A 22,343-nucleotide genomic window follows, 5' to 3' on the forward strand; every position below is an offset into this window, starting at 1 on the left:
CCATGTGTGTAAGTTTTTTATCATCAGCAGAAAATGGACGGATGGACTAAAACCAAATTGACTAGGTTTTTTTTGTTTTGTTTTGTTTTTATTGAACAACAAACATACATTTATAATGCACACCGTAGTCAAGGCACTTTCAACATAACCAACAATCTACACGTCAAGTTGAGCAAATCACGACATCAACAAAACATGTCAAGGAAAGAAAACAAAAGCAAATACAGATAGAGTATTAAATAATAATATCAAAAAATGTGAACAAATACAAAATACAAAAGGGGCTACCTAAATCACTTTAAATGGTTTAACAAATATATAAATTTAAGGGCTTTTGTACTCTTAATCATCCTCCAAGATTTGTAAAATGGAGGCCTTATTTTCATAAATCGACATTTATGTAGAAAACCTTTTGCCTGGAGCATAATAATGTTGACAAACATTTCTATGTTACAATCGTTTATAAACAATACCAAATGTGATCTCTTCTATAACTTGACTGCATGTTTTTGTATCGCAGATCTGAGTCGCATGAATGTGACGCAAGAGTGTGAAAGAAAACGAGTTGGATGAGAAGAGTTACATGAGAGAGACAGTGGTGTGTGGGTAAAGGGCTGGTTAGTTATAATAGTTATTTTAATTTCATTTTGTTTTAGGTTTGTGTGCAATGGGAATTAGAATGTAAAAAAATGAATGTGAGTGTGAATGTTGTCTGTCTATCTGTGTTGGCCCTGCGATGATTTGTCCAGGGTGTACACCGCCTTCCGTCCGATTGTAGCTGCGATAGGCTCCAGCACCCCCCGCGACCCCGAAGGGAATAAGCGGTAGTAAATGGATGGATGGATGAAAAAATACTGTTTGACTCTCACTCCGGAGCAGAAGGTGGCGGTATCACACCCTTCAACATGGCTATCAACCGCCTTGAAACTCAAGGAAGATAAAGAAAGAAAACAAAGAACATGGCGGCGTTGTTTCGAGCTCTACGTGCTGGAAGGGCACTCCGGGGGCTCGGGAGCGGTAATTATCGACCACCACCAGCCTTTCTTCAAATGTGACGGGAAACTGCGTTAGAAACAAAAATGTGTTATTTCGGTGCTCGGTCGCTCCTAGTACTTGCTAACAACGCACTGTCACATGTCAGGGAAGGTGATCGCGAAGGACATACGTATCAAACATTTAGCTACCTGTGCCTTGCAAAGCTGGGTGTAAATTTGAGCAACTACAGCGTTAATGGGTGTAACGGTGCGCTAGGGATGTTAAAAGTATCGATACTTCGATGCCAAGTCGATACCAACACGCACAAAATATTTGTACACCTGTTTTATTTAGTATGACCAGTAGTCAGAATCGTACGCTCTTTGCACAGCGAATCGCATCACGTGAGCACTGAGTGAGCGCCGAAGAAGAACGCATTTACTCTTTTAAAAAAATAATAAATTTATTTATAAGTGGAAATCCGTCACAAATGCTGATTTGACGCTTCCGGTTGGCCCTCGCTCATAAACAAATGATAATGGAAGTGTGTCAGTGTAGCATAACTTGGTGTGGGTGAGAATATGATGTTGCAGAAATGATTTGTAAAACATTTTAGTCACTTTGTCACTATAATTAGCGAGTAGAAGTATGCATTATAAGTGAAAGAGGGGTGTATCTTGCGTCTTGCACTTATTCCATAATCTAATACAAGCGGTCACAAAAGTGTAGGGCAGGGGTCGGCAACCCAAAATGTTGAAAGAGCCATATTGGACCACAAATACAAAAAAGTAATCTGTATGGAGCCGCAAAAAATTAAAAGACTTATATAAGTGATGATGTAAGTGGCTAATTAGCTACATCAGCCTACTATCAAGATGACTATGTGTCGCAGGCTGACACACATCTTCGTTGACAGAAATGTTGAAATGTAATATTTATTCTACACATTTTTACAACATTGGAAAACATTAGTTAAACTTCTCAGAGGGTGAGATGACTCCTGGAAATGTCTTAGAATGGCCAAAGGTATAGATGTGTGTGTCCAAGTTAAAGGAAACTGATTTATTACAATCTTTGCAAGCTGGGTAACGTTTGCTGTGGTCTGGAACAACATGGCACACAAACAACTATCAGATATTCAGCCAATATTACATACAGATAATGTATCATGAGACATGTAAATATAGATTAAATGCACAGAGGACATAAGTAAACGAAATTAAAAGAGCTCAAATATACCTACAAACGAGGCATAATGATGCAATGTGTACATACAGCTAGCCTAGATAGCATGTTAGCATCGATTAGCTTGCAGTCATGCAGTGACCAAATATGCCTGATTAGCACTCCAACAAGTCAATAACATCAACAAAGCTCACCTTTGTGCATTCATGCACAGCATAAAACGTTTGGTGGACAAAATGAGACAAAGAAGGAGTGGCATAAAACACGTCTTTCTGTGGCAGCGTCGGAGAAAGTCATACATGTAAACAAACTTTCGATTCACAGTCCACACAATGGTGAGTTCAAGGGCAGTAGTAGTAGAAAAAAACGGTGCTCGTCAAATACTTGTTTGTCTTCCTACAGAAACCATATTACAACAAAAAACATATTTTTCACCCCATTTTTATCCCATTTCCATACATTTTGAAAAAACTCCATGGAGCCACCAGGGCGCATCTAAAGTGCCGCATGAGGCTCTAAAGCTGCGAGTTGCTGACCCCGGTATAGAGTGCAAAAAACCTCCAGAAGTGTGCAACCCAACCTTTATCACTTTCATAAGTTCTTAGAAAACAGCTTAGAGACACTCTTTGTCGTTTGGCAACACTCATTTCTCCAGGAAGGCAAAGTGTTGCGAATGCATGTCTTTTTTTACGGCACATTGTAAAGATAAAATAAACGAAAATGAAAAAAAGAACAGACCCGACGTAATGGCAAAAGACTGAATTATTGATACTAATAACGACTAAAACCACAACAATGTTTTAGTCTTTTTATTAGCCTATGTCATTTCTAATGACATGGCGTCACACTTCCACTATATTGAAAGAATATTCAAAACAATATTGTTTGTTTTATATTCTTGAAGGCTCCACACCTCTGCTGTTATTTTTATAATGTAAATTATTTGACTATTGTTGTTTTTTTTATAAGCATATTCATAAGCATAATATTGATTGTTTTGATTTACTGGGAGGTTATAGAACACTGCTGTTCTTTTTTAATGTTACCTCTTCACTTTGAAACTATTTTTGATAAAGTAGTGAATTTTCAGTAGAAGTACGTGGATTCATTTTTTTTTTTTTTACCGTAGTAATAAATAAGTATTGAGAATTGTGGAAATTCAGAGGTAGATGTATCGATGAAATTCTGTTATTGTGACACCCTTATGCCGCGCCATAATCCAAGTTCGGGACGTACCTCGGTTTATTAGATGGCCAACAGAGGCACACGTGTAATATTTTACAATATGGCAACCGGTAACGATGAAAATGGAAAAAACCTTTTGCCAACTTTCTTACGGGCATCTTGCTCATGTCTTTAATGACAATATCCCTCAAGTCTGCTGCCCCTGGCAGTCTGACTAACTGCCTGGAAATTGTTACACCATTGTACCGAACCCAATGTTCCACACAGAAAAATACATACACGAAACATGCACAGATATACTGTATCTCCACTAACAACGTTCTTCTTTCCAGGTCTGGCAGCACCAGCAGCAAAACCTCCGTGTGTTGGTCTTAAAACAGGCTTCCACCGTACAGCATTTATTCTTCAGGATGAGTTCAAATCCAGCAAACACTCTGACCAGGACCTGACAGCAGGGACTACACTTAAAGACTCCATATCCAACCCAGACGCTGAGGAGTCGAGCAGACCAAACACTAGGTCGGTCGGTGAAAAGTGAAGTAAAATATGTAAAAGTCAGCACTGAATGAAATGTGTGTGTGTGTGTTAGCTACCAGGATCAGACTGATGAGGATGGTGAGCAGTACGAATCAGAGGAGCAGCTTCAAGCTCGAATCCTTGGCGCTGCTTTGGAGTTTGTCCCGCAGCATGGCTGGACCGTTGAGGCTATCGCGGCTGGTGCTGAGGTGAGTATCGGAATTAGGGCGGTAGCTCTTGATTATTTTAGTAATTAGTTAATCTATCAAATCAAATCACTATTCGAATAAAACACACTTTATAGCCTCAATACATCTTTTAGGGGAAATACAAACCCCGTTTCCATATGAGTTGGGAAATTGTGTTAGATGTAAATATAAACGGAATACAATGATTTGCAAATCCTTTTCAACCCATATTCAATTGAATGCACTACAAAGACAAGATATTTGATGTTCAAACTCATAAACTTTTTTTTTTTTTTGCAAATAATAATTAACTTAGATTTTCATGGCTGCAACATGTGCCAAAGTTGGGAAAGGGCTTGTTCACCACTGTGTTACATGGCCTTTCCTTTTAACAACACTCAGTAAACGTTTGGGAACTGAGGAGACACATTTTTTAAGCTTCTCTGGTGGAATGATTTCCCATTCTTGCTTGATGTACAGCTTAAGTTGTTCAACAGTCCGGGGGTCTCCGTTGTGGTATTTTAGGCTTCATATTGTGCCACACATTTTCAATGGGAGACAGGTCTGGACTACAGGCAGGCCAGTCTAGTACTCGCACTCTTTTACTATGAAGCCACGTTGATGTAACACGTGGCTTGGCATTGTCTTGCTGAAATAAGCAGGGGCGTCCATAGTAACGTTGCTTGGATGGCAACATATGTTGCTCCAAAAGCTGTATGTACCTTTCAGCATTAATGGCGCCTTCACAGATGTGTAAGTTACCCATGTCTTGGGCAATAATACACCCTCATACCATCACAGATGCTGGCTTTTCAACTTTGCGCTTATAACAATCCGGATGGTTCTTTTCCTCTTTGGTCCGGAGGACACGACGTCCACAGTTTCCAAAAACAATTTGAAATGTGGACGCGTCAGACCACAGAACACTTTTCCACTTTGTATCAGTCCATCTTAGATGAGCTCAGGCCCAGCGAAGCCCACAGTGTTTCTGGATGTTGTTGATAAACGGTTTTCGCCTTGCATAGGAGAGTTTTAACTTGCACTTACAGATGTAGCGACCAACTGTAGTTACTGACAGTGGGTTTCTGAAGTGTTCCTGAGTCCATGTGGTGATATCCTTTACACACTGATGTTGCTTGTTGATGCAGTACAGCCTGAGGGATCGAAGGTCACAGGTTTAGCTGCTTACGTGCAGGGATTTCTACAGATTCTCTGAACCCTTTGATGATATTACGGACCGTAGATGGTGAAATCTCTAAATTCCTTGCAATAGCTGGTTGAGAAAGGTTTTTCTTAAACTGTTCAACAATTTGCTCACACATTTGTTGACAAAGTGGTGACCCTCACCCCATCCTTTGTGAATGACTGAGCATTTCATGCAATCTACTTTTATACCCAATCATGGCACCCACCTGTTCTCAACTTGCCTTTTCACCTGTGGGATGTTCCAAATAAGTGTTTGATGAGCATTCCTCAACTTTATCAGTATTTATTGCCACCTTTCCCAACTTCTTTGTCACGTGTTGCTGGCATCAAATTCTAAAGTTAATGATTATTTGCACAAAAAAAAAAGTTTATCAGTTTGAACATCAAATATGTTGTCTTTGTAGCATATTCAACTGAATATGGGTTGAAAATGATTTGCAAATCATTGTATTCCGTTTATATTTACATCTAACACAATTTCCCAACTCATATGGAAACAGGGTTTGTAGTTTAAATTAAGGATGAGCAATGTGACCAGAAATGTATGGCGCTATATATATTGCAGCTTCTTGCGATAGAGATATATATCACAATATATTATAAATAATAATAGAACCATTTCAAAATGGGTTACAAAAGTTGCCAATTTAGTTGCTGAAGTATGCAGTAACATATTGTGTCATTTCTCGTTGCATCATCTGTATGTACTTGTTATAATCTACTTGTTAATTGACTATTAATATCTGGTTACTTTTTGTTGTAACATGGTTCTATCGACACTTCTGTTAAAATGTAGTAAGCACTTGTTCTTCTGTTGTTTGGATACTTTACTTTAGTTTTGGGCGATATTACAAATATAGATATTGATTCAATACCAAGTAGTTCCAGGGGCAGTATTGGTCATATTAATTAATGCTAATACTTTTACTTCATATTTTCAATATTATTGGATGATTACAGTTTGATCACATTTATAATCAGACAAAAACACAGGATTCCGATGTACGTTATCAATTAGTTATTGTAATTATTTCCTTATGCCCTTTTATTAGATACAAAATGTGTAATAAAGTCTAGGGCTGCCTTTGACTAAGAATTTTAATCGACAAATCAAATTTGTTAGATTTCGCCTGTAGTCGACTATCAGTCGATGTTTTTTTAAGAGACAAATAAACAGATTGTGTTGATACTAGTGTATACCAACTGGTCACTGTATTACAAAAGTAACACCGTTTTTCATTAAAGTGAACAAAAAAGAGATCTCATTCGAAATTCTTTACCACTCAAAAAAGGTTAAGCTACTCTGATAAACACAGTAGAGATTGGATTGTTCAGTGAGGTCCTCGTCGCTGGCGCTCCGCCAACAAGACATCCAACTTGACTACATAGAGAAAGTAAAAGTCTTAACAAAGTCTATGTATGTGAATCTGCTGAAGGATTATCATTTTTACGACATATCACGGTATTACGGCCACAGGACAATATTATTGTGGTATACTGTATGTCCAAAAAAAAAAGATGCAAATGATGCATGGTGTGTGAAATGAAATGGAAAGAATTTTTAGAATAAACACACTTACTGTAATTGAACACAAACATAATGGCCAATTGTTCTCATCATATTTATTACCATAGACTTGTACTTTTAAGTACAAATAATTGTGCAGGAACATTGACTGTTTCAAGCAAAAAAAAAGTTTTTAAACTTGCGGTTGTGTGTCTTTAAAGTGACAATACAAATATCCAGTGTAAAACGATAATGTTCAGTTTAGTGTCTTTCAACTTTTACTTAATGAGAAGCAGTGTCCTCTACAGTGGACATTGTTACAATAGTTTGGAAAATTCTGTTTCTCAGAAAAGTTAACTAACAATATAACTTTTAATACTGTAAATACCTCACTCATTAAGGTTTAGCTTCGCTGGCGTCAAATATATATTTTCTGGGTGACAGTTTATGAGATGGTGACATGTCCAGTGTGTACGCTGCCTTCTGCCTGAGTGCAGCTGGATAGGCTCCAGTACCCCCGCGACATCAAGAAAGACACGTGGTAGAAAATGGATGGACGGGTTGAGGATTTATCAAGTCGCTTTTTAGTTTACTGGTATTTCCTGCAGTGTACTTTTTTTTTGGTGATTTCCCTACGTACGGTGCGCCGTGATCAGGTGGCCGTGTTGGCTTGTAAACGCTTGAGACAAAGTGGCGCGCTTTGCTTTGCAGAACGCAGATTTTCTTACCTTTGCCAAAGAGGTTATGTTTTTGCCGGGGTGTGTTTGTTAGCAACAAAACTCAAACAATTAAGGGCGGATTCTGATGAAATTTTCAGAAAATGTCCACCCAAAAAAATTCCTCTTGTCTACTACAAACACTTCACTTCCTGCTTACGCCATTTCATTCCCCCACCTTGCCGGTCCCGCGCTACGTATAGGATTCAGGGAGATGCAGTTTATTTCAGACCCGGCCAAGGCTGAAGCGCCAGAAAAAAACTACACTTAACGTCACACGTTACAGCATTGTTTTGAAGACTTCAAAACCACAATACTGTGGTATTGTTACATCCCCAGTGGTTAGCATGGCGTCTTGTATCCTCCAGTGATAATCGTACTTGTAAGAAACATACTTTATTTGCCGCCATGCAGCAATAATTACTGATTTAGCGAGGACCCTACTGTACTTTGCGTATTGTTTGTATTCCGAGACGAGACGTCTTCCCGGAAGTGAAAACCAGTGTTGGTCAACCAAGCTAAGATTGCTGTTGTACAGCAAGCAGCGCGCAAACTATCTGAGTACAAAAGAGGCTTAAATCTTCTTGCAAAAAGCAAATATGAGCAAAAAAGCAAACTATGCAATGAAATAGATCCCTATACCTTATTAAAAAAGATTTGTCGAGTGATACCAAGGATTATACGTCGGTCACATTCTCAGACATATCGAACCATTGTGCTCCAGACGCCATTCTACACAACAAAAACCGATGGAAACTTGGAAAATTACGGAGGTCTACAACTTATTTGTGTCTGGCTGGGTATATGCATCGTTTTTGCTCGGGTAAGGTTGCATTTCAATGTTTTAACTTCGTGTTTACTGCCATGTTTGTTGCTGTTGCACGCGCCACATTGCAAGTACGCGTGTTTTTCCCCGTCTTTATCAAAATATAACAATAGATGTCAACATTGTGTATGTGCTGAAAGCTAAAATGTTTGATTACTGCCTTTGGTAAAAACTCTTTTAGGTTTTGCTCACATTTGCTTTCTTTTATTTAGACTTGCAGAGTTGGTGATTTTTGGAACACTCGTAGCAAACGTGTTTAAGAAATACAAATACAAACCCTGTTTCCATATGAGTTGGGAAATTGTGTTAAATGTAAATATAAACGGAATACAATGATTTGCAAATCATTGTAAAAACATATTTGATGTTCAAACTGATAAACTTTTTTTTTTGTTGCAAATAATCATTAACTTTAGAATTTGATGCCAGCAACACTTGACAAAGAAGTTGGGAAAGGTGGCAATAAATGCTGATAAAGTTGAGGAATGCTCATCAAACACTTATTTGGAACATCCCACAGGTGTGCAGGCTAATTGGGAACAGGTGGGTGCCATGATTGGGTATAAAAACAGCTTCCCAAAAAATGCTCAGTCTTTCACAAGAAAGGATGGGGCGAGGTACACCCCTTTGTCCACAACTGCGTGAGCAAATAGTCAAACAGTTTAAGAACAACATTTCTCCAAGTGCAATTGCAAGACATTTAGGGATTTCAACATCTACGGTCCATAATATCATCAAAAGGTTCAGAGGATCTGGAGAAATCACTCCACGTAAGCGGCATGGCCAGAAACCAACATTGAATGACCGTGACCTTCGATCCCTCAGACGGCACTGTATCAAAAACCGACATCAATCTCTAAAAGGTATCACCACATGGGCTCAGGAACACTTCAGTAAACCACTGTCACTAAACACAGTTCGTCACTACATCTGTAAGTGCAAGTTAAAGCTCTACTATGCAAAACGAAAGCCATTTATCAACAACATCCAGAAACGCCGCCGGCTTCTCTGGGCCCGAGATCATCAAAGATGGACTCATGCAAAGTGGGAAAGTGTTCTGCGGTCTGACGAGTCCACATTTCAAATTGTTTTTGGAAATATTCGACATCGTGTCATCCGGACCAAAGGGGAAGCGAACCATCCAGACTGTTATCGACGCAAAGTTCAAAAGCCAGCATCTGTGTTGGTATGGGGGAGCATTAGTGCCCAAGGCATGGGTAACTTACACATCTGTGAAAGCACCATTAATGCTGAAAGGTACATACAGGTTTTGGGAACAACATATGCTGCCATTTAAGCGCCGTCTTTTTCATGCAAGACAATGCCAAGCCACATTCAGCACATGTTACAACAGCGTGGCTTCGTAAAAAAAGAGTGCGGGTACTTTCCTGGCTCGCCTGCCGTCCAGACCTGTCTTCCATCAAAAATGTGTGGCGCATTATGAAGCGTAAAATACGACAGCGTAGACCCCGGACTGTTGAACGACTGAAGCTCTACATAAAACAAGAATGGGAAAGAATTCCACTTTCAAAGCTTCAACAATTAGTTTCCTCAGTTCCCAATCGTTTATTGAGTGTTGTTAAAAGAAAAGGTGATGTAACACAGTGGTGAACATGCCCTTTCCCAACTACTTTGGCACGTGTTGCAGCCATGAAATTCTAAGTTAATTATTATTTGCAAAAAAAAATAAAGTTTATGAGTTTGAACATCAAATACCTTGTCTTTGTAGTGCATTCAATTGGGTTGAAAAGGATTTTCAAATCATTGTATTCCGTTTATATTTACATCTAACACAATTTCCCAACCCATATGGAAACGGGGTTTGTAATATTAAGATAATACTTAAATGGGAAATAATGAATGTTAAAAATCTATCAAACAAACTTTTAACAAAGTGATCACTGCAAGCTTGTGTATTATTCGACTCTGCTCCCTTGGACTGGCGTGTGAGCTGCATGCTTTTTGTTTATAGTTTATCCTTTCGCGATATGAACGATTCGTACAGCCGAAAACAAAACACGCATTGTTTATTGTTTATTGTTCATTGTTTATAGAGGATCCCCATTAGCCGACACACAAACGCCAGGCTAGTCTTCCTGGGGTCCTTTTCAAAAGTGCAAAGTAAAATAATAATACACGGATCAAGTTACAAAACATACACAAATGCAATTACAAATAAAAGAAAGGAAGGCCATTGAAAACAGCCAGCTTGACCACCGCGCGTATTCATTGGGCGGGACGTGAGCCGAACGTGACGCCAGTAACATCCCAGCAATAGGACGCTTTCGTTAGCGTGTCGCTGTCAGATTTGCGGACAACTAGAATGTGTCATCAATAGAGAGTGTAACGATTTGTTTTAAAGCTTCGATTCGAATCATAATTCATGGGATTCTGGGACTATATTTGTTTATTTAGAACAATAGGAGCCGAAACAATTCAAATAGCTAAAATAACTTTTTATCAAAACCAGTGTGTCTGTGAAATATTTACTGCATACTGGACACTGCAGGTGAAGTTTCCTGTATTCCTGTTATTTCTTATAAGGGAATTTGGTATAAATGAAGTGTGGATATAAACAAGCTAGAAACCAACAATTAATGGCCAATGCATTCACATTTTATTTCAATAAAGTGCCACCAAAACTATATTTTGAATTTACAAGAAGATACCTTTTCTGCTCTCATTTTTAGTTTTCAATAAATGTTTAATAAATGTACAGTAACCATCATTTTAGTAGTAAATTTACCTGTTACTTCTGTCTTTGTTTTGTAAACGTAGAAATAATACAATATTGATTTTTTTTTTTAAAAGTGCAACCAGCATCTCTTCGGGTTGAATTAACAATAGGTTTACCTATTACTTTTGCTGTTGTTTTTTGATATAGAAATAATACAAATACAAAATTAATTTAAAAAAAACAATAAATGCAAGCTAATCTCTTCAGGTTAAATGAGCAGTGGTTTGACCTTCTCGTTGTAATCAATCAATGAAAATTGACTTATACAGCAGTCGGGTGACCCCGACTGCTGGCAGAGGGTTGTGCAAGGTCTCTCGGCTACGGCCGCACATTGATGATTGATGATACATCTCTTAATCACAAATGTCTCAAAGGGCTGCACAAGCCACAACAATATCCTCGGCTCAGGTCCACATCAGGACAAGAAAAAACTCAACCCAATGAGGACAACGAGAAACTTTGGAAGGAACTGCATATGTGGGGACCCCCCTTGGGTGACCAGTGCAATGGATGCCGAGTGGATACATTAAAAAACAGCAGTGCAGTAACATTTAAGAAAAGAGCAAGTGTAACTACTCTTTTGTGTTGCTGCTGCTGCTGCTGCTCTAGCGGGAATGCTGCTAGTGCCTGGGCAGTTGACGTTGTGTGAAATCCCACAACACTTTAGTAGGTGGTACAAGAGATATGACGTGTTGCACTTGTATTTTATATATCCTACAAACAGTGAGCAACTTATTAAGAACACCTCTGTATTTGTAAAAGACTTAGTGTTTCCACACACTGGACCGGAACGGTGGCTTGTTAATTTTTAGTTTGTCTGTCTTCTATTTTGGTATCTGCTTATATATACTTGTTTTGATGATTGGTGGTGCGTGTCGACGACGTCACAGATGTATTTTTCATTAAAAGTGCTAAAACAACTTTATATAAAGTCTGCCGTTCTTAAATGCAATGTTTTTGTCTAATATCGATAAAATTAATTGATTACCCTTTAACGTAATGTTCCCCTCCTCCGTGGTATTAAGTAGTATAGTTTTAAAAGCTCTATAGTCGCTCTATAGTATAAACAAATGAATTTTCTGATTACCTTTTTTGTTATGAATGCGCATAACATTGAAATTTTAACATGAGAGCATCACTGTATATTTTTGCTATTTAAAATGACAATGTAAGTTTAACTGGTAATAAATAAAGACCAAAATTAATAAAAAGGCTCCTGATAATGATAAATGATAAATGGGTTGTACTTGTATAGCGCTTTTCTACCTTCAAGGTACTCAAAGCGCTTTGACACTACTTCCACATTTACCCATTCTCACACACATTCACGCACTGATGGAGGGAGCAAGGTATGATCTTTTTTTTTTTATTAGCATTTTTACCATATAATGTTTCTCACAGGTATTAAATAATATTATTAAACACAATTTAAATTCAGTTCTACACGTTAAGAAACAATTAGAACATATTCGTTTTCATCAGTAATTTGTCCAAAGGGTCAGCCACTGAATAAACCGAAGCAATTTTTCTTATAAGAAATAATTCATCTGTTCCAGACAGTCCAAAGATATAAACAAAAACACATTTTATATAGAACAATGATCGTTTTTCACAGAAAACTATGTGAAATATATAAAACAAGGAGGAAAAGTGGTAGAAATGGATGGATGGACGGTCACTTGTAACGTATCACTTTATTGAAGACTTATTGACAGAGACGGCGATGAGCGGCAAAGGGAGAGCCACACAGTGGTGTACTTTGAGTTCAATAGTGTTTCTCACCTTCTTTAACAAAGTGCTGGTACTCACAACTTTATTTGGTCCCATGCTGTATTATTTTGCAGTCGTAGTAAAAAAGTTTAAAGTACGAATCCCCCAACGCATGGATTCTTAGACTTAGACAAACTTTATTGATCCACGAGGGAAATTGTTCCTAATTGTTCCTTTTGAACGTGTTAAAAAAAGCCTTTCACAGTGTAACGAACAGCAGCCTCTGTCTTTGTGCTGCAAGATCTGTGATAATACTGTGTTATCACTGACATGATCTGACTGTCATATTTTCCTCCCATACCCTGTAGTGTAGTTACGTGCACACAGTAACTACACGGAGGTGGTGGCGTTAAAGGGGAGATATCGCGGTGCCACTGCGGTTGATGCCAGGCGCGTTGATGAGTCAGTCATTTTGATCTATCCTTGTGAAATTTCTGAAGTTACCAACATCTTCATTACTGAGTTTTGCCAATAAGTTTTTATTTTTTGACCAAATATAGATCTTCTTAGCAGCCAAAATATCATAAGGAGTCTTTTCATTTTTGTTGCCACTGTTCTTGTTTTTCTGCTTCCTCAACTTGAGCTGTCATACTGTACCTGCAAATAGCAATGACTCCTGCATCTTGCCCAGCAGTAGCTGAGCATGATAAATATATTGAGCAAGATTATCCATGTTTCTATAATACGCTTCTTGTTGTAATGGACTGTGCTGGCTTTCTGCGAGCTCTGTGGTATTCAAAATGTGTTGAAAGTAGTTACACCACATTCAAAGGCTTTCCGCCATCGTTGGGACACATGTGTCAACGATAAGTGTTTTGATTTTGTTTTCAGACACAAATAGATGTTAAAAAAAGATCATTTGTGTTTTGGTATCAGACACTCGGCCTGTCGTCTGCTTCAACTGGTATGTTTTACAACGGTGCTGGAGACTTGGTGCTGCATTTCGTGGCTCAGTGCAATTCACAACTGGCAGAGATCCTCGCAGAACAACACAAGCAGGTCCAGCTAGGACAAGCGGAGTATGTGCACACAAACATACACACACACACACACCTATGAACTCATTCGAGCAAATGTCACTTTACCAATTGGTAATTTGTGGTAACAAATTTTCTTGCAGACCAAAGAAAACTGCTGATTTTCTAAGGGATGGAGTGGAGACCAGACTTCGGATGCACATCCCTTACATAGAAACTTGGCCACAGGTAAATTGTGCATGATGGTGAGTCACAGCATGGACATACGTAAATGAGAATAGATGGTTTTGGTGTTCCTGTCAGAATCTTACCTCGTGTATCTTGACTTTGTGTCTGTCCCCTTAGGCCATGAGCATCCTGCTCCTGCCTCATAACATCCCTGAAGCTCTGAAACATTTGTCCACCCTGGTGGACGACATCTGGTATCATGCAGGAGACCGATCCACAGACGTGAGTGGCTTTATTATTTTGCTCCGTTTCTACTCCCTCATTGTTCATAGCAACTTGTATTTGCTTCTGATCTAGTGTCTGTTAATCACCAATTTATAATTTAGGGTGCTTTTCTACTTGTACTGTAATCCTTACTGTGGAGGACAAGAAACAAATTGCTACGTCCTAATACTCCAAACACAGAAATGACACAAACACTATAATATAGGGCTGCAACTAACGGTTATTTTACTTGTCAAATAGTCAAATATCCATCCATTTTGTACCGCTTGTCCCTTACGGGGTCGCGGGGGGTGCTGGAGTCAAACAATTATTGTTTATATAATCCACTGTACACATTTGAGTCTACAACTTGATTTTAACAAATTTTTGAAAACTACATACTTACATTACTACGGAATAATGGTTTTACTTTATTACACAAAGTGAATAACTGTAGTGGGGGAAAAAAGACTCAAAGTGCAAGATATCCTGTTAAACTAAATTTCACTTTTTATCTTGTATTGTTGGGATTTTTATTTGTCATTATTTACTTTAATGATTACCGTATTTTCCAGGCTATAAACCGGTACTTTTTTCCTGCTCTTTAAACCCTGGGGCTGATAAAAAAGGTGTGGCTAATTGATGGATTTTTCTTCACTAACGGCCATAATGTTTGGTATTCAAAAAATAGTTTTATAAAACACCTACAGAGACCTTGAAATGGTGTGTTAATGTTTGTGCTATGGCTCCATCTTTGGATGACTTCAGATATTATCGGCCGATAAATGCGTTAAAATGTAATATCGGAAATTATCGGTATTGTTTTTTTTATTATCAGTATCGTTTTTTATTTTTTTTATTTTTTATTTTTATTAAATCAACATAAAAAACACAAGATACACTTACAATTAGTGCACCAACCCAAAAAACCTCCCTCCCCCATTTACACTCATTCACACTCATTCACACAAAAGGGTTGTTTCTTTCTGTTATTAATATTCTGGTTCCTACATTATACATCAATATAGATCAATACAGTCTGCAAGGGATACAGTCCGTAAGCACACATGATTGTGCGTGCTGCTGGTCCACTAATAGTACTAACCTTTAACAGTTAATTTTACTAATTTTCATTAATTACTAGTTTCTATGTAACTGTTTTTATATTGTTTTACTTTGTTTTTTATTCAAGGAAATGTTTTTAAATTATTTATCTTATTTTATTTTTATTTTTTTAAAGTATTTTATCTTCACCATACCTGGTTGTCCAAATTAGGCATAATAATGTGTTAATTCCACGACTGCATATATCGGTTGATATCGGTATCGGTAATTAAAGAGTTGGACAATATTGGAATATCGGATATCGGCAAAAAGCCATTATCGGACATCCCTACTCACGACATTTCCTTTTGTGTAGTGCTTTGAACCGGAAGTTCAAGTGCTGTTCCTCTATTAGTCAGCCATTGCGTTTCTACTCATGTGGTTTCTTCATTCATCTCTCCAAGCAATGTTTGTGAGTTTTACAATATAACTAAAACAATTTATACTTACTGTTAGTAAACAGTTACATGTTTGATAGTAGGGTTTTCATGCATTTTTGTAAGTGCTATTGTAATGTAATCTAGCTAGCGTTGTTATTAAAAAGAGCAAGACGCGTGTGTGTTGTGTGTGCATATATTGTATGTACTGTACGTATGTATGTATATATATATATACATATATATGCACACATACATACAGCATACATTTTTTTTAAGTGCCGTTAAAAAGGGCATTAAAAAGCATTAAACAGATGTGCTGTAAAACCCCTTATTGTGATTCAGTTATTGTTTTTTTTTCTCCTCAAACATTCATGTTTTATTGTGTGTAGATGAACTGGTACAGAAAAAGAGCAGCCTTGACTGGCATCTTTAACACCACTGAGCTAGTGATGCTTCAGGATTCCTCCCCAGACTTTCAGGACACTTGGCTCTTCCTTGACAACCGCATCCAGGATGCAGTTAACATGGCCACAACTGTAGAACAGGTAAAGTGCTGAAATGTGGAGGTTTACTCATTTTTACCAATATAGATCCAAATCCCAGTTCATTACAGCAAAGTGTCTTATTTCCAGGGTTCGTAAGGGTGCTTAAAAACCTTGAAAATGCTTGGATTTTAATGTTGTGTTTTCAAGGTTTGAAAAATGCTTGAATTTTGGGTGAAGTGCTTGTAAATGCTTGGAAATGTTCATATTTTTCGGCAGTCTGACTCAATAGGCTAATTATAAAATGGAAAAAAATAATAATAAGTTTACTTAAAAATGAAAGCTACACGCTTGATCTGTTGGCTTTGCACGAGCCCTTACATTAGGTTGTTGTCATGTATATACGGCTCTGTGTCGCCCCCAAGAGGACAGTGGTGCATCGGTATATCATGCCGGAAGGTTGTCGTTTTAATGAACATTGGATGGAAAATGACAAATACAAACTTTGGATAAAACGTGGACCAAATCCACGTGTAGCCTGCTGCAAAGTACGCAAAAAGGAAATCCAACATGGTTCGATGTATTTTTTGCTCCATTATTTTGGTTGTCGACTTAACTTGTCTGACTACCTCTGTTAAAGCAAACAAGTTACATTTTGTCGTTTTGGTTAATTGCATTAAAATGGTTACAAATTATTGGACTTGTTTGTACTGTGAAGGTCATGTAATGTATAATTTGTAACCTTTTTCACAACTTAGAGCTGAGTTAATATGAATGATTTTGTAGTTTTTACACAACATGGTTGTATGCATTTCTCGCTCTATTATTTTCGTTGTCTGCTTAACTTGTCTGGCTACCTCAGTGAAAGCAAAAAAAGTTAACGTTTGTCTTTTTGTTCATTTGTTATCATAGCCACAGTTATAAGGCGAGATATGCTTAATGAAAGGCAACTGAGGTGTTGTGAAACAAACAAAATATTTTCCTTTAATTTATTATCCTTATAATAATGTGGAACAGTTTTGTTAATAAATTAGTGAAATTAACATTTTGAGGGTGCGTGTTTTTATATCCCATTATGCAGTTTACAAGCACAAATACGGTGTGAATCAATACGTGTTGTTCGATGTCATTGAGTGCTGTAAGTAAGAAAAAGAACAAGAAATTTGAAAAACAACACAAATGGAGACACGTTTGCAAACACCAATGACTTTGAATAGTCTACAGAAACACTGCTTCATTTGCTATGCCCCATTCACTTAATGATAACTGCTGGTTCAATGTTAGGCTTAGGTTTAAGCAGATTTTCCGTATTTATCCCACAGACAGCATTTAGTGACCTCAAACAACAAGGCTATGGAGGGATTCACACTGGTTATCGCCTTTTGAAGGGTACTGGGAAAAACTGGAAAATTGATCTTGAAAGTCCTTAAAAAGTGCTTGAATTTGGCTATGGAAAAAGTGGACGAATCCTGTATTTCTTGCCAACTGATCACACCACCCTTGCTTCATAAGGCACATCTAATCATCCATCTTCGCTTATCCCAGTCTGGGTCATGAGGGGCAAAATTGTCAGTAAGGTTGGACAAGTTTGAAATGGCTACCAATTGGTGTGTTGTGATTGGTCCTTCAGGTGCAGTCAACAGGTGAAGCGGTGGTGCAGGGTCTCATGGGTGCTGCTTTAACGGTAAGTCTTATTTGTATATCACGAAAAATATTTACCGTTACACCTTCAGCATCAAGTCATGTATGGCGCTGAACAGACTTATTTTGTCCCTGTATTGTTTTTGCCTGCAGCTGAAGAATCTCACCGGAATGAACCAGAGGCGATGATGCCTAGCATCTTAACAAGACTGATCCCAACCACGTTGTTTTGACCATAGAAATTAAATGATATTCCATTGACGTGATATGTCATCAATATTAATAATATGACATCATTGTTCTTGCTGAACCTTTGGCTTTGTCTTGTTTCACTCGGCAATATTCACTTCTGGTCCGACCCTTTATGCTCTTCAATAAAGTAAATATTAAATATTGAACACTGGTGTGATTGTTATCCTATTTTGTTCAAATAAATTGAAAATACAGCAGAACGCTTTTATATCGGTCCGGCTTATGTCGACAACCGGTCTAACTCCACTCCGTCCTGAGCCATCGTGTTCTTATTACTAAAAAAATGCCTCTGTAGATCGACGTTGACATACAAGTGACAAAAAGAAGATGATATGACTGACTGGGGACATCGTGTGCGCTGTACATCACAATGTGATCACTGGTAGATCAAACTCTCTCAATATACGAACTTTGGCATTCACAGCCCACTACAACTCCAGACAACAACGTAACACAATGAAGTCCACGTTTTCTTGAAACATCATCCAATTCGAAATGTGCTGTCAAACAAGACATAAACATTAAATTATACTGACGTCACTAATGTTGGTTTCAATGAAATTGGTGTAAAACGCAGTCGGTATAATACCGTTGTCATGTCAGTCATGCGCCGCCTGTCCCTAAACGCAGAACACACGATGTGCGTAGCCGTAGAGCTATGCCATCCGTGAAGGAGAGGGCCCGTTTTGTGTAAAGTAGCGCATGTCAAATGTCAATTATTAAATGACAAGGTGCTTCATATGAAATTTTACCCCAAACGTATTCCTGGACACATCATGATTTGTCACATATTAGGATATCAATCCAGATTTCTCCCTTAACTACTGGTGGCTCAAGAGCCACCAGTAGTAAACCCAAGGCCTTCTGCTTTGTAATTCAAGGCCTTGGGTTTAAATCCATGTCTGAGATGAAATTATATAAAGTTTTTAAACTTATGTTTTCATGATGTTAACATTGTTTAACACGCTAAACTTCAGCATAGTAATTACAAGGTAATGATATTTTTATGGTGCTGGGATACCCATGATTTCAGCCTTTCAAAGCTCATTTTGGACCACCAAATGTTGACCTTGGTATTTGTCAAATCCTGGTTACAGCCCTGGTTGTGTTACCGTATTAACTTCATCATTATCATTAAACAATATGACTACTGTCTACTTGCAGCTTGCAATATTATACTCAAATGAAAATGCTCCCATACATGTATGTGTATGTGTATATATATATATATATATATATATATATATATATATATATATATATATATATATATGTAGCTGAGATAGGCTCCAGTGCCCCCTGCGACCCCGAAGGGAATAAGCGGTAGAAAATGGATGGATGGATGTATATGTATATGTGTGTATATATATATATATATATATATATATTGCCAAAAGTATTTGGCCACCTGCCTTTACTCACATATGAACTTGAAGTGGCATCCCATGGAATTGTCCAAAAGGTTTTGGTATCCTGGAGCATTCAAAGTTCCTTTTACTGGAACTAAGGGGCCAAGCCTAACTCCTGAAAAACCAACCCCACAACATAATTCCTCCTCCACCATATGTTACACTCGGCACAGTGCAGTCCAAAATGTAGCGTTCTCCTGGCAACCTACAAACCAGTGACGTCCGGTGAGGTTCATGGCTGGTGAGGCACTGACTTCATCACAGTCAGATTTACAAACATATGAACCCTAAAGAGTATCTTATTCACCATTTGATTGGCAGCAGTTAACGGGTTGTGTTTAAAAGCTCATACCAGCATTCTTCCCCGCTTGGCACTCAGCATCAAGGGTTGGAATTGGGGGTTAAATCACCAAAAATTATTCCCGGGCGCGGCGCCGCTGCTGCCCACTGCTCCCCTCACCTCCCAGGGGGTGAAGAAGAGGATGGGTCAAATGCGGAGGACAAATTTCACCACACCTAGTGTGTGTGTGACAATCATTGGTACTTTAACTTAACTTTAACTTTACACATACAAACTGTAGCACACATAAAAGCACATTTAATTAAAAAAAACCTTATTATGGTCTTACCTTATAAGTGCGGGAACAGTGGTGTTCGTGTTGGAGGAGTTGTGAATGAATGAAATATGAAATCCGTGCTGCAGTCTGCAGGTGTACCTAATGTTGTGTCCCTGCAGTCGTTCACGGCTCCTCCGGCGCGAGCATTGTTGTTTTTGCACTTTTTGGCTTCTTGTTAAGTGACTTTTTTTGGGTGGATTCAGTCTTGCACGTGGAGGGTTTGGGTGTGGGCTTTGGTTGGTGTGGCGCTCCCGTCGGGGGGTGCACTCTGCGCGGGGGTGCATTAACCGGCACCAGGAGGCGGGATTACTGCGAGCCTCACACAGTGCATCTTCGCAGCAGTTTTATGATTGCTCAGCACAAGAAATACTTTACACACATACAGTTGTTGACAAAATACACTGTACATTATATACCTCAGCTAACTAAACTATGGAAATGTATAATATAGTTCATATAGCAATACGGTCTCACTGCACAGCAGGCCAGCAGTTAGCCGAGTACGCAATCCATGTTGAGGCACAACTGAGTGACGTGCCTCAACTGGCTGCTGATCACCGCACCGTCTCTTCTCAGTATTTGAACGGCAAATGTGAAAATTCAGCGATTTTGAATAAAAATAATTGAAAACTGGTGAAGTTAAATGGAAAATAACTTTATAGTATAATCACTGAATACATATAAGAATTTAATTAATTTGTTTTCTTTTTACATTTTTTTTCTTTCCATGATGGCAGGTGAGGTCCCGCCTCTAGTGACCGCACGTCACTGCTACAAACCCAGACTGGTCCATCAGATTTCCAGATGGAAAAGCGTGATTCATCACTCCAGAGAAGGCGTCTCCACTGCTCTAGAGTCCAGTGACAACGTGCTTTACACCACTGCATCCCACGCTTTGCATTGGACTTTGTGATGTATGGCTTAGATGCAGTTGTTCGGCCATGGAAACCCATTCCATGAAGCTCTCTGCGTACTGTACGTGGGCTAATTGGAAGGTCACATGAAGTTTGGAGCTCTGTAGCAACTGACTGTGCAGAAAGTCTTTGCACTATGCGCTTCAGCATCCGCTGACCCCCTTCTGTCAGTTTACATGGCCTACCACTTGGTGACTGACTTGCTGTTTGTTGTTCCCAAACTCTTCACTTTTCTTATAATAAAGTTGACTTTGGAATATTTAGGAGCGAGGAAATTTCACAACTGGATTTGTTGCACAGGTGGCATCCTATGACAGTTCCACGCTGGAAATCACTGAGGGTGGCCCATTCTTTCACAATTGATGTAGAAACAGTCTCCATGCCTAAGTGCTTGATTTTATACATCGGGCCATGTGATTAGGACACCTGTTTCTCATCATTTGGATGGGTGGCAATATAGTATATATATATATATATATATATATATATTAGGGCTGTGAATCTTTGGGTGTCCCACGATTCGATTCAATATCGATTCTTGGGTCACGATTCGATTCAAAATCGATTTTTTTTTTTCAATTCAACACGATTCTCGATTCAAAAATGATTTTTTTCCCGATTCAAAAGGATTCTCTATTCATTCAATACATAGGATTTCAGGAGGATCTACCCCAGTCTGCTGACATGCAAGCAGAATAGTAGATTTTTGTAAAAAGCTTTTATAATTGTAAAGGACAATGTTTTATCAACTGATTGCAATAATGTAAATTTGTTTTAACTATTAAATGAACCAAAAATACGACTTATTTTATCTTTGTGAAAATATTGGACACAGTGTGTTGTCAAGCTTATGAGATGCGATGCAAGTGTAAGCCACTGTGACACTATTGTTCATTTATTTAAATTTCTATAAATGTCTAATGATAATGTCAATGAGGGATTTTTAATCACTGCTATGTTGAAATTGTAACTAATATTGATACTGTTGTTGATACTATTCATTTTTGTTTCACTACTTTTGGTTTGTTCTGTGTCGTGTTTGTATCTCCTCTCAATTGCTCTGTTTATTACAGTTCTGAGTGTTGCTGGGTCGGGTTTGGTTTTGGAATTGGATTGCATTGTTATGTTATTGCTGTGTATTGTTTTGTTGGATTGATTAATTAAAATAAAAAATAAATAAAATAAAGATAAAATAAAACAAATAAATAAATAAAAAATCGATTTTTAAAAAATGAAAATCGATTCTGAATCACACGTGAGAATCACGATTCGAATTCGAATCGATTTTTTCCCACACCCTTAATATATATATATATATATATAT

The 22,343-nt window shown here is 38.1% G+C and overlaps 1 protein-coding gene across 2 annotated transcripts; it reads left to right on the plus strand.

Moving 5' to 3' along the window:
- Positions 1-583: 583 nt before the first annotated feature.
- coq9 (coenzyme Q9 homolog (S. cerevisiae)) lies at positions 584-21,782 on the plus strand. 2 transcript variants are annotated; one of them, XM_061927709.2, is made up of 9 exons: positions 584-1,017; positions 3,678-3,864; positions 3,935-4,070; positions 13,688-13,830; positions 13,932-14,016; positions 14,134-14,238; positions 16,094-16,249; positions 17,817-17,870; positions 20,843-21,782. In XM_061927709.2, the coding sequence occupies exons 1-9, from the start codon at positions 960-962 to the stop codon at positions 20,858-20,860; spliced, it is 942 nt and encodes a 313-aa protein (XP_061783693.1). In that variant the 5' UTR covers positions 584-959; the 3' UTR covers positions 20,861-21,782. The 2 variants fall into 2 exon arrangements, with proteins under 2 accessions (XP_061783693.1, XP_061783692.1); XM_061927708.1 differs by lacking the exon at positions 20,843-21,782 and adding an exon at positions 17,981-18,225 and having other exon boundaries at positions 586-1,017.
- Positions 21,783-22,343: the final 561 nt, after the last annotated feature.

The sequence above is a fragment of the Nerophis lumbriciformis genome, linkage group LG35 (genome assembly GCF_033978685.3).
Source record: "Nerophis lumbriciformis linkage group LG35, RoL_Nlum_v2.1, whole genome shotgun sequence".
Classification (NCBI taxonomy): domain Eukaryota; kingdom Metazoa; phylum Chordata; class Actinopteri; order Syngnathiformes; family Syngnathidae; genus Nerophis; species Nerophis lumbriciformis.